The 10,293-nt window shown below is 38.0% G+C and overlaps 2 protein-coding genes across 3 annotated transcripts in view; one reads left to right on the forward strand and one right to left on the reverse strand.

Moving 5' to 3' along the window:
* LOC105175832 (subtilisin-like protease SBT2.2) lies at positions 70 to 5,693 on the reverse strand. The gene is made up of 10 exons (XM_011098433.2): positions 4,590 to 5,693; positions 3,841 to 3,994; positions 3,280 to 3,677; positions 2,903 to 2,998; positions 2,637 to 2,709; positions 2,060 to 2,342; positions 1,628 to 1,956; positions 1,153 to 1,423; positions 781 to 1,062; positions 70 to 689 (listed from the first exon to the last, which is right to left on the reverse strand). The coding sequence occupies exons 1-10, from the start codon at positions 4,808 to 4,810 to the stop codon at positions 268 to 270; spliced, it is 2,529 nt and encodes an 842-aa protein (XP_011096735.1). The 5' UTR covers positions 4,811 to 5,693; the 3' UTR covers positions 70 to 267.
* LOC105175833 (probable ribose-5-phosphate isomerase 4, chloroplastic) overlaps positions 7,366 to 10,293 on the forward strand; it is a 4,276-nt gene continuing 1,348 nt past the window's right edge. Inside the window, exons 1-7 of one of the 2 annotated variants that reach the window (XM_020698182.1) lie at positions 7,366 to 7,591; positions 7,997 to 8,124; positions 8,945 to 9,014; positions 9,236 to 9,340; positions 9,675 to 9,770; positions 9,856 to 9,912; positions 10,003 to 10,260. In XM_020698182.1, the coding sequence (XP_020553841.1) occupies positions 7,433 to 7,591; positions 7,997 to 8,124; positions 8,945 to 9,014; positions 9,236 to 9,340; positions 9,675 to 9,770; positions 9,856 to 9,912; positions 10,003 to 10,074 (687 nt within the window). In that variant the 5' untranslated portion in view covers positions 7,366 to 7,432 and the 3' untranslated portion in view covers positions 10,075 to 10,260. Of the gene's footprint in view, positions 7,592 to 7,996; positions 8,125 to 8,944; positions 9,015 to 9,235; positions 9,341 to 9,674; positions 9,771 to 9,855; positions 9,938 to 10,002; positions 10,261 to 10,293 lie in introns of those variants that run through there. The other variant, XM_020698183.1, reaches the window with a different exon arrangement.

Raw genomic sequence — 10,293 nt, forward strand, 5'->3', positions numbered from 1 at the left:
TAGTACTCTTTGTTTATGGAAGTTTACACTCACTCAATAGCAAGAGCAAGATAAACAGATGGAAACCTATAACGAACTGTCACCTGCGGATTACCATCAGCAATGAAAAACTAGAACAAAAACACACTCGACAATGGGAAAATGAAACATCATCAACATTGCCAAGCAACTAGTTATCTACATATCAAATCATTTACAAAGTAACCAATCAAAAAATCAGATGTTCATAAAAAAATTACATGAAATCAATATCAGTATTGAATCGCATCAGCCACCAGTAGTATTGTATGAGACTTTGACGATAACAGACACAGGAATGTTGATTATGTGACCCTTAGTACCAAACAATCCAATTCTTCCGAAGCTTGCAACCGTGCTGTTCATAGTCGTGTTAAACAATACACTTAAGACTTGTTTCTCCCCACTTGCAATAGAAAAGTGAGTTGGTGTCACCTTCACCGAAGCCCCATATGGAGCGCTCCAACCAACGCTATACGTCTCGTTGCTGCCAATATTAGTTACCGTCCGTTGGACAATGGCAGACTGATTCAGCTTCGAAATTGTGATGGAAGGCAGATTGAGGTCAGTGGCATTCATGGTAGAAACCCCGCAGCTTTGACCCGTGTAGTTCAGGACTACAGGGGACGACCCATTTATGCCACACAAGAACGACATGTAATCATCGTAACCTGCAGAAGCATCAATCATGTATGTTCATGCGGGCCATTGGATTGTCTAACTATTACTAGAGGAAGTAAATGTAAAAGCAGAATGACTTACTTGAATCAAAAATAAGGCCAGGGTCTAATGCTGCAGTTGCATTAACAAATCCGCTCCCCATATCAAAGGGCGTGGCAGGAGATTGGTTCAAATCAGGGTTAGCATAAGCACGTTGTGCCATGATAGGCCCCCCGTTTCTGTCACTAAGAGAAGCTGTTGTCGAAAGTGCAGATCCAATGGCTGCAGGAGTGAAAAAGGGAAATTTCTGCTTAATTAAGGCGGCAAGTCCGGCAACATGAGGAGCTGCCATGCTTGTTCCAGACATCATTGCAAAGCTCTCACCTGTAAATCGTCATTGTCAAGTCCAATGCTAATGTTTGTTTTAAGGTAATTCGCAATATGAAAACTATTCTTGTCTACACGGACAAATACCTTCAAATTCAACTGAGTCGGTACCACGGCAACTCCAAGCAGACCATATGTAATTTCCAGGAGCAACAATATTTGGTTTCAGTATGTCAGCATCGTCAAGGGAACTGTCTTCTGGATCTGGTCCTCTGGCAGAGTAATACATAATCTTCGGGGCAGCACGGCTGAAATTTGCTTTTATCCCTCCAGAAATAGATGCAACTCCCCCAAATTTAACAATTTTCTTTGTAGTTCCATCTCTACCCAAAGAAGAATTGTAGTACTGAAGCAAGACCTGCAAAATAATATGATGGTCAAATTAAAACCACAGCTGTGTCGCAGGCGACCATTCAAGTTGCTGATACACATAGATTTTCGCTTCTCTTTCATGCATGCATATGACATCTTAGTCAAAATTTGTCAGATCATATTTGCATTACCCCTAAAGATAACTAGAACTTCATACAAATCACTAAAAATAACAAAGAAGCATACTCACTTTGGAATCATCAGGGGATGGAATTATAATGCCAGGAATTCTCATTGGAACCGGGTTGAGCTGGAAACCGATAACGTAAGGATCCATGTAGAACACAACACCAGCAGCACTGAGATTTTTTGCAGTTTCTAAGGCCTGTTTGATAGTGGAGAGTCCAAGTACAAAACGGATAGAGTAGCTGCATATCAAGAGATTCCCTCGGACAACATCCTGGTTAAAATTGCTGGCATCTTGGCATTCACTAACATACATATCATTTGCAGCTGTTGTGTCATTCAAAGCATGGATAGCAGAAACCAAAGTGTACATGGCATCTGTGTCGGTTCCAGCTGGACAAAACAATTTGAAGAATAACTTGATAGCAATAAAAAAAGAGAGATTTCAAAAGCCAGTAGACCGTAGTTCTCATTTGAAAGAATAGTTCAAACTTACGAGCAAGTCCAACTCCTTGAATTGTGATGTTATTGCCCAGGACTATGGAGTTACTATAGATCCTATCATGGGCTGCAGCGCCAACACTGAAGATCCATGGACTAAAGGAAGAGATGCTCTTAGGCGATGGCCCAGTATTTCCTGCTGCCTGTACTGCAAAAATACCAGCCTTGACAGCTGATAATAGAGCCATGTCTATAGGATTAAAGAAAGTGGCAATGCCAGGGGGCCGCCGGTTTGGAGTTATCGACAAGCTTATTATATCCACTCCATCCTGTGCAGCCTACAAAAACAAAACATCAGATAATCAACATGTTTGAACCATACAAGCCGCTGTAGCATCGATGTTAAGATGATACTGTTAGGAGGAACAGGAAACGAAAAACAAAAACTTGCACTACATACCACAAGCCAAATTGTTTTATTTTATTTTGCATGAAAAATATCACAGCCAAAATAATTCAAAATTTGATGAAAGAGAACTAGATATTGGCTGAACATGAAGGAGCTGAAGCAATTGGGCAGAGAAGATAATTCAATCGATAATCAAAACACTATGCAAATTCGCCAAGCATACCTGATCTATGGCAGCAACCACATCTGCAGCAAAGCCTCCAAAGCTCTTGTATAATGCCTTATAAACAGCAATGCTGTAGGATATTGGAAGTTGGTTAATGCATAACTCAGCATGCAAAGAATGAAAGACAAACAGTGATTTAGAGATGAATGAGCTATTTATGCACAAAACATTATTGCAGAACCATGTAAATCATGTGATTCAAAAGAGAACAGTGATAACATTCAGGAGAGGAAGCAAACATAAAGTTAATTGAAATTCCTTACTGTGAACGAGGAGCCATTCCGCTAGCATTTCCAAAGTGATGCCCAGCTACTACAACTGCAATCCCATGGTTTCCTGCTGCAATAGCAGCTGTGTGCCTGAAGGAAGTTACACATCATGTAAATGCTAGTCAAAACTCATACATGCTAATGTGTATGAATAAAAGCTCAATAACCTTCCAGGGACACGAGTCCCCCCAATGGTTGAGAATCCAATGTTTCATAATTGAGGTGTTGGGTCAAAATCCATTGAGCGTGTGCATGTGTGAGCAAAAAAAAACACCTTCCAGGGACATCATCATCTTGAACAAGCCACTATAATTATATAATACTTCACGTGAATTCTATTGCCAAGTTTTCATTTAGAGGGAAACACTTACGTCCCATGGCCATCAGCATCATAGGGTGACGCATAGTCCTGGGTGGCATTAAATATCCCTCTGGTAATGGCAGAGGCTGCAAAATGGCGAGCTCCTATCAGCTTTCTGTTGCAGGATCCAGAAGGAAAATCTCGTGTAACTTCACAAATTCCAGAAAAATGCTCTGGAACTGGATATGGTTTTCCAGGTGTATCATCAGAGAAGCTTGGATGTGTGGGATCAATTCCAGTGTCAATGAATCCAATCACAACCCCTTCACCGGCAGTTTCAAATCCACCCTCTTGGGCCCATGCTCCTTGAGGTAGACCAAGAAACTGTGGTGTGTGAGTAGTAGCAGTTCTGACTGAGAAATCCAAGACCACATTTGATACCTCTCTTCTCCTTGAGAGCTTGTCAGCCTTCAAAATCAAAATTGTATATTGTGAAGACAAAAGATAGGAACAAAAAAAACCGATGGAGAGTAGATAGTGCTCCAAATAACATGCAAAATCACATAACATGGATACTGTTGGAGTTATTGGGTAGTAACACTTATACAACTACGATTTTTTGACGACTAACCTGCTGTGGAGTGACCAGCACAGCAAATCCGTTGATCAGATAGCGGTAGCTGTATAGCTTAAGATACTTCTCACCCCTTAATGCTTTTCTCAACAGAGAATCATGTACACGGTCTATGTATGACCCATGGTGCCCACCTGTCCTTGATGTATTCCTGATTTCAGCAAATTGGGAAATGCATTAACTACCATGGTTGATGATTATAATTAATTAACAAGAACAGTGGCAATAAAAAGGAACGGTAACAGAGGAAAATCTAGAACCCTGAATACCAAAAACATAAATTGTAGATGATAACTGGAAAAGCATATAATATGCAGCCAAATATAGTATCCATACTCAACAGCACAATCCAAATTTCAGTCCCAGAAACTAAGCCCAAATCCAAATTCTCTTGCCAGTTGCTAACTTACTAGAGTAAACTTAACAGTCAGACAAGAATTTTTAGCACATGGATAACTTAATTTTCATCTTTTTTCCACCAGAAAAAAAAAAAAAAAAAAACTCCATCTGTTTCAACGTTCAAAGAGCAGCAGAAATAAAAGATATTGGTTCAACCTCAACGACAAAATCAAGAGTTCTCAGTATACTAAAACAGAACCCAATTATCCACAAGTAGGTAATCCATACAGGCAACATAAAACGAAAAAATGGATGCCAATCCTGATTTTAGAAACAACTCGCACTTGCCATTATCCTGAAAACAGTAGTTAGTCAATTCCAAAAGCGGGTATTAGTAAGCATCTAACCTTGCTGTATCCAGTCTACTCCTCTGAGAACCATTGTGTTTAATATGGTGACCATGCTTAACTCTAAGCTCACCATAGTAATGAGAAGTGGGGGCTTGTTTCAGAATCACAATATACACAGCAGTAATTGTATCTGCATTGTCCTGAGCATAAATGCAGCCCACAAGCATTCCCAAAAACAGCATTACCCCTATTAATCCAACACCCCACCTGCCCTCCATTTGGGTTGCAAGAAAAGAAATATCTTTTCCAAGAATTCCCAACAGAGAAGACAAAGAAAAGCCTTCCTTGAATGTAAAAAGCTTTCTTCAAGAAGTACAACCACCCATACGGGTAAGAATGGTTCTCCAGCACAAGCTTCCTCTTTTTCAGCTTCTTGCAATAAGGAGGTACAATCCTTTCTTGAAGAAGTACAACCACACCACTACTGCCCTTCCAGCAGAAGCTTCCCCTTTTTCAGGTTCCAAGAGAAGAAACTAAGTGCAGCAGAGGCAAAAGAACCCTCAAGGCAAGAAACCCTCTCCCACTAACTACACTCAGCTGTAAAGACAAACTCCATAACCCCATTAACTTAACTCTCCATTTCTTGAATATTTTACTTAATAGTTTACACAAGAAAGTGTAGGCACTAAGACCTTTGTTTTTTGGTAATAAAGAAATCTTCTTGCTCTCTCTCTCTCTCTCTCTCTCTCTCTTCCCTTTTTCTATTATGTAATTGTTTATGGCCTTCGTTAATACAGTATAGAGACACATGTATATATATAAGCAAGCAAGAAAGAAGTGATCCTGAAACTTTCTCGGGAGGTGTGCATATGAACGTTTTGTTTATACTAGAGAGAAAGTAAACAAGAGTATCAACGGGTGGGTTGAAAAGGGGTTGGGTTGGGTGGTTAAAAATTGGAACTTTTCATCTTGGTTTTATTCATCTTTTGACTGTTGTATTGGTGGATTTACTCTGTCCGTTTGCCTGGTGGGAGACACATGATTGTAAAGAAAATTACCCAAATGTATAACTATGGGTTGGCCAAGAACAAGAAGAGAGAATTTTCCAACATTTGAAGTGCATGCTCCCAAACTCTAACATCTCTGGATTCTTTTAACAAATACTCATTAATTCGTACAAAAGTGGTGATTGCATTAAAATGAGACAGTTTCAAGAAATTTACAGCATTGAAGTGGTGGGAGAGAATGAAGAAAAAGAGAAAAAGGGAAAGGGGCCACAAAGAAGATGAATTCTTGAAGAAGTAAATGATGAGTTTGGCCTTTGTAGGGTGGGGACGGTGTGTAGGCTATTGCACTTGCACTTGCACCCCCAACGTTCGAATTCTTTTTTGTTTTTATTGTTGGGGATAAATTGGCACTTCACCGAAAAGTTGCTCCTTGTGACTTGTGTACATCTCCTCACTTGCCTATACCCCGTGACCATCCCACACATAATTCATAAGTCTATACTTATTTATTCTTTTTATTATTATTATTATTATTTTCTTCGCGTTTTACCACCAATAATCTTATTGTTAGAAGGAAACCAAAGAAAAAGAAATTCAAATAAGTATAAATTTCAAACCACATTTATCATAAAAAATTCATTTTAGGATCAAATCTACTTATCATTGAACCAATAATTCGTTGGTGTATACCTTCTTATATGTATACATGTAATATATGTTGTGCATGTATGAATATATATATGGGGTTGTTGAAACCTTAAAGTATATATATATATATATAGGAGAATAGTGAAGAGAGGGTATTGAGTATTGAGTAATGGATTGGTACCTGTAAAGGTATAGTGGGGATGTGATGAGCATGAAGAAATGATAGTTAGAGCAGAGCATATTGGGGCAATTAAAGCTGTTTGACCTAAAATCGCACCGTCCTTCCCTCATTTACTCCCCACTCAAATCAAAATGGGCATATATACATACATAACAGGACAAGCTGCTGTTGCTGAATCTGAATCCAACTATTATACCAACACGCAATCAACTCTCTATTCACTTAATTATTATTGTTATTAATAAATCGTAAAGTGCGGAAGCTTTGAGTTTAAATATTGAGAATTGACAGCCAATCATAAATACTCGTGTCTGTATGTAGTAATTACTTCATCAGTATACCCAAATACCAAGTATTTTGTCCTACTTTTACTCATGAATGTGTACATAATACTTGAATTGATTTGTCCGTGATCAAATTAACGATTTCTTGATAATTTGGTAGATATTCATAGTTTTGAAAGTTGTAAATTACATCTGATCAGAACTCTGAAATTAAATACGTTTGGACGAAAACAATACTAAAATGAGCGTTTTTATATCGTAATTTTTTTGAAAGAAAAAAAAAAGGGGAGGGTTTGTAATGATTTGATGTTCCATGCCTCCCTACAGTGACATGAGAAGGTGTTGATTATGATGATGAAATTCAATCAAGAATCAACTCCGGACCGAAAGCCGATTGATCTTTGATGAGAGAGAAAAGGAGAGAGAGACGTTGGATGTCTTTGGGTTTAGGGTGCGGGATTAAAGGGGAGAACCTCATTCATTCTCACTCATAATCATCAACTTCACTTTTCTGCTATTTTTCTTTTCTTTAGTAAAGGCAAAGCAGTAAGCACATTGCAATTTTCCCTTTTTCTTTCTGTGATGATTGAGGCCACTATTTTTTATTTAGTGGGCCTATGGACTTAGGCCCATTATGGTAAACAATTTGGATGGCCCATAAATATAAATTGGGCCCTGAGAAGTTAACCGCCTTATCTCTTTGATTCGAAAGAACAAACAAACCAAACACAGCTCACAACAGTCATAGATAGAAGGAAAGGAAAGTGAAGATTGGATGTAATGGCATTATCACTGTCTTCATCAATTCTTCCCTTCTCTAAGTTCAGTTTGAACCCTCAGTCTAGTAGAAAAAGTAGGAAGCGCAATGCATTCCACATGGCTGTTCGCTCGAGCCTCCCCGACGACTCCACTCTCCTCCTTCAAGCGGCCAGATACACTGTAATTTCTCTTGCTTTACCCAGTCTTTAACGTTCTCGATTCAAGAAAATGATGATATTAGTTGTAAATTTGTCTTTGAGAATTAAGATTTAGACTGTTGTATTTAATTTTTATTTTCTCTTGCCCAAGCTTTCGGGGTTCGAAAATCACGATTCAAGAATAATGATTTTAGTTTGCTTTTGAATTTGACAATCAAGATTTAAGGCATGTGTGTTTAACTTTTACTTTTTCTTTACCCAATCTTTCCGTGCGCATAATTCGAGATTGAAGAATGATGGCAATGGATTTTATTTTACTATTTCTGACCAATCTTTTAATGTTCAACAAGGAATATGACTCAAGAACGATGAAGTTAATTTTACTACTTTGTGCTGGATGATGGAGACGTGGTTTTTGTTTTAAAAGGTGGATTCATTTGTTGAGAGTGGAATGGTGATAGGGCTGGGGTCTGGTCGTGCTTCTGGTTTCGCTATACAATATTTGGGGCGGCAACTTCGTTCAGGAGCCATTACAGATATTATTGGCATTCCTACGTAAGTGGAACTACTGGATTTTCAGGGACAATTGTCATGCTAATATTATTGAAATTTACTTCCATTCCTACGTAAGTCCTTCTCACCTACTTCTGATTGGAGTTTGCATAGAGGGGGACGTCGCTTGCATGAACGGGAAGTAACGGGAAACTGATGTTAGTAGTGACTGCACCTGCAACCATAATTTTCTGAGCTTTGGTTATCATATTTTTCTGTACCTGGATAAGTCACGCCTTTTCATCTTCTCTGAATTAAATGAGTGTCTGGATATGTGTGAAATAGTTAAATATTTTTAAAGAACATAGTTATATTATGTTCTGGCCACTACCCTTCATTTAACAATGTAAACTCAGCATTATATTAGACCGCCAAAGCCAATATGGGGTGGAAGAACTTGTTTGTGTGCATTTTGAAGCTGTTTTTTGGAGGGCATATAGAAGGAAGTCGTTCAAGCGGTTCATAGTGTCCATATGCTGTATTGGATGAAAATATTAGAAGTAAACAGTAAAGTTTATATACCGATCATCAAATTTTACAAGATTATGGAAGTTAAAGAGGTAATGGAGAATGTATTTTGTACTGCAGTATGTAATGGTCTTTGCCGTGAAAAAAACAATTCACTGGTCATGTAAACTTTATTCCATGACAGCATCCAAAAACTGGTTTTAAGTTGTAAATAAAAACTTTTGACGACTAAGCTCTTTCATCTTTGAGCACTGTTTTTACGTATGCCAAACTCAATGTGTTTTGTATACTTTCTATTACTTACAATACTCGTTTCATTCTTCCATTAGGAGTGACCAGCGAAACTGTGATGCAGATCTGTTGATAGTGCAAGTGAAGCAGCAAAGGCAGGTGTCCCTTTGGATCAGTACAGAGACAGTTCTAAAGTGAGCAAGTGTGTGTGGTTACATACTTTTACATGGTCAAACTGTTTCTGGGATGCATGAATGGACATGTGATCTTTCAACATGTATCTGGACATGTGATAGTTGACTGCTTGCCTTTATTCATGTTATAGTAATATTTCTAGAAATGCAAAGAGATCTAGTGGGTGTTGCAGGAATCTGCTTGAATGGTAAGTGACAGGATTCCTTACCTTGCTCTCTAGATTGATTTGGCATTTGATGATGCTGATGTTATAGAAGAAGAGTCACTTGCAGCGGTCATTGGGCGTCAGAAGATGCAGGGTGGTGAGTCAATAATTCAAGAAAAGGTCAGTCAGAAAATTCATCTTTATTTTCATGCCCAAAATGACATTTTAGGGGTTAGAAAAGAGAAAATACTCTACTAATTGTCGTATCTGTTAGACTGTTACAATCTTAATACACCTTTCATTGAAATCATCTTCAAGTGTTCATGAATTATGTCATATCTGTTCAGTAAGATTGTTTGTTATAAACAAGTACAGCTTTATCTGTGAATATCATTTTAAGTGCTCATGGGTCACGGTTTTGATATGCCAACGTGGTTAAGATCATATTTGAGCATGAATTCCTTTTCACATTGCAATTTCTTGTTCAGATACTCTGGTTAATTCTGCTTTACAGACCATACTGAGAGCAGCTGGGAAGCTGATCCTCATTGCTACAGCAAAGCAATATCAAGGTGTTATAGATGGATCAATTCCAGTTCTAATTAAATCTGTAAGGTCAAATACAAGTTATTGATTAGTCTTTTTACTTTGATAAACATCTCTATTGAAGCTTACACTCTGGAATTATATTTCAGATCAACTGGTTGGAAACTGCTGAAGAAATAGACGACCTGTTTCTTGGGGATGCAGAGGTACTCCATATATTAGAGTTCTCCAATATTGTCAGTCTAGAACAGACCTGTAGGGATGGATTTAATAGGTTGAATAGATCTATGACCCAGGTAGCATTCGGAAACTTGGGCCATGCAGTAGAACTTTGTAACACAAGTTTGGATAAAACTTTTGCATGGTGAGTATCGTATTAATTTACCTGAAATTGTGGATAAAGGACTATCAACTAACAATTTTCTGAATTTATCTATAGATCTTAAATTTGAGAGTGTCACAATGTGTCAAACTGTGTTTTAGTGATGAATAGAAAGGAATATCTGACAATTAATGTACAAGATGACTGGTTAAGATGGAAAGAATGTCCCTTCTAAATCTTTCTTTATCTTTTACAATTCTATCAA

This window comes from Sesamum indicum, linkage group LG12 (assembly GCF_000512975.1).
Source record: "Sesamum indicum cultivar Zhongzhi No. 13 linkage group LG12, S_indicum_v1.0, whole genome shotgun sequence".
Classification (NCBI taxonomy): domain Eukaryota; kingdom Viridiplantae; phylum Streptophyta; class Magnoliopsida; order Lamiales; family Pedaliaceae; genus Sesamum; species Sesamum indicum.

Excerpts from the sequence above, each read along its gene's own strand:
- LOC105175832 (XM_011098433.2), bottom strand. The coding sequence starts at position 4,810 with ATGGAGGGCAGGTGGGGTGTTGGATTAATAGGGGTAATGCTGTTTTTG. Across the intron at positions 3,995-4,589 it reads AGTAGACTGGATACAGCAAG|GAATACATCAAGGACAGGTG; the intron begins GTTAGATGCTTA and ends TGCTGAAATCAG. Across the intron at positions 3,678-3,840 it reads TGCTGGTCACTCCACAGCAG|GCTGACAAGCTCTCAAGGAG; the intron begins GTTAGTCGTCAA and ends TTGATTTTGAAG.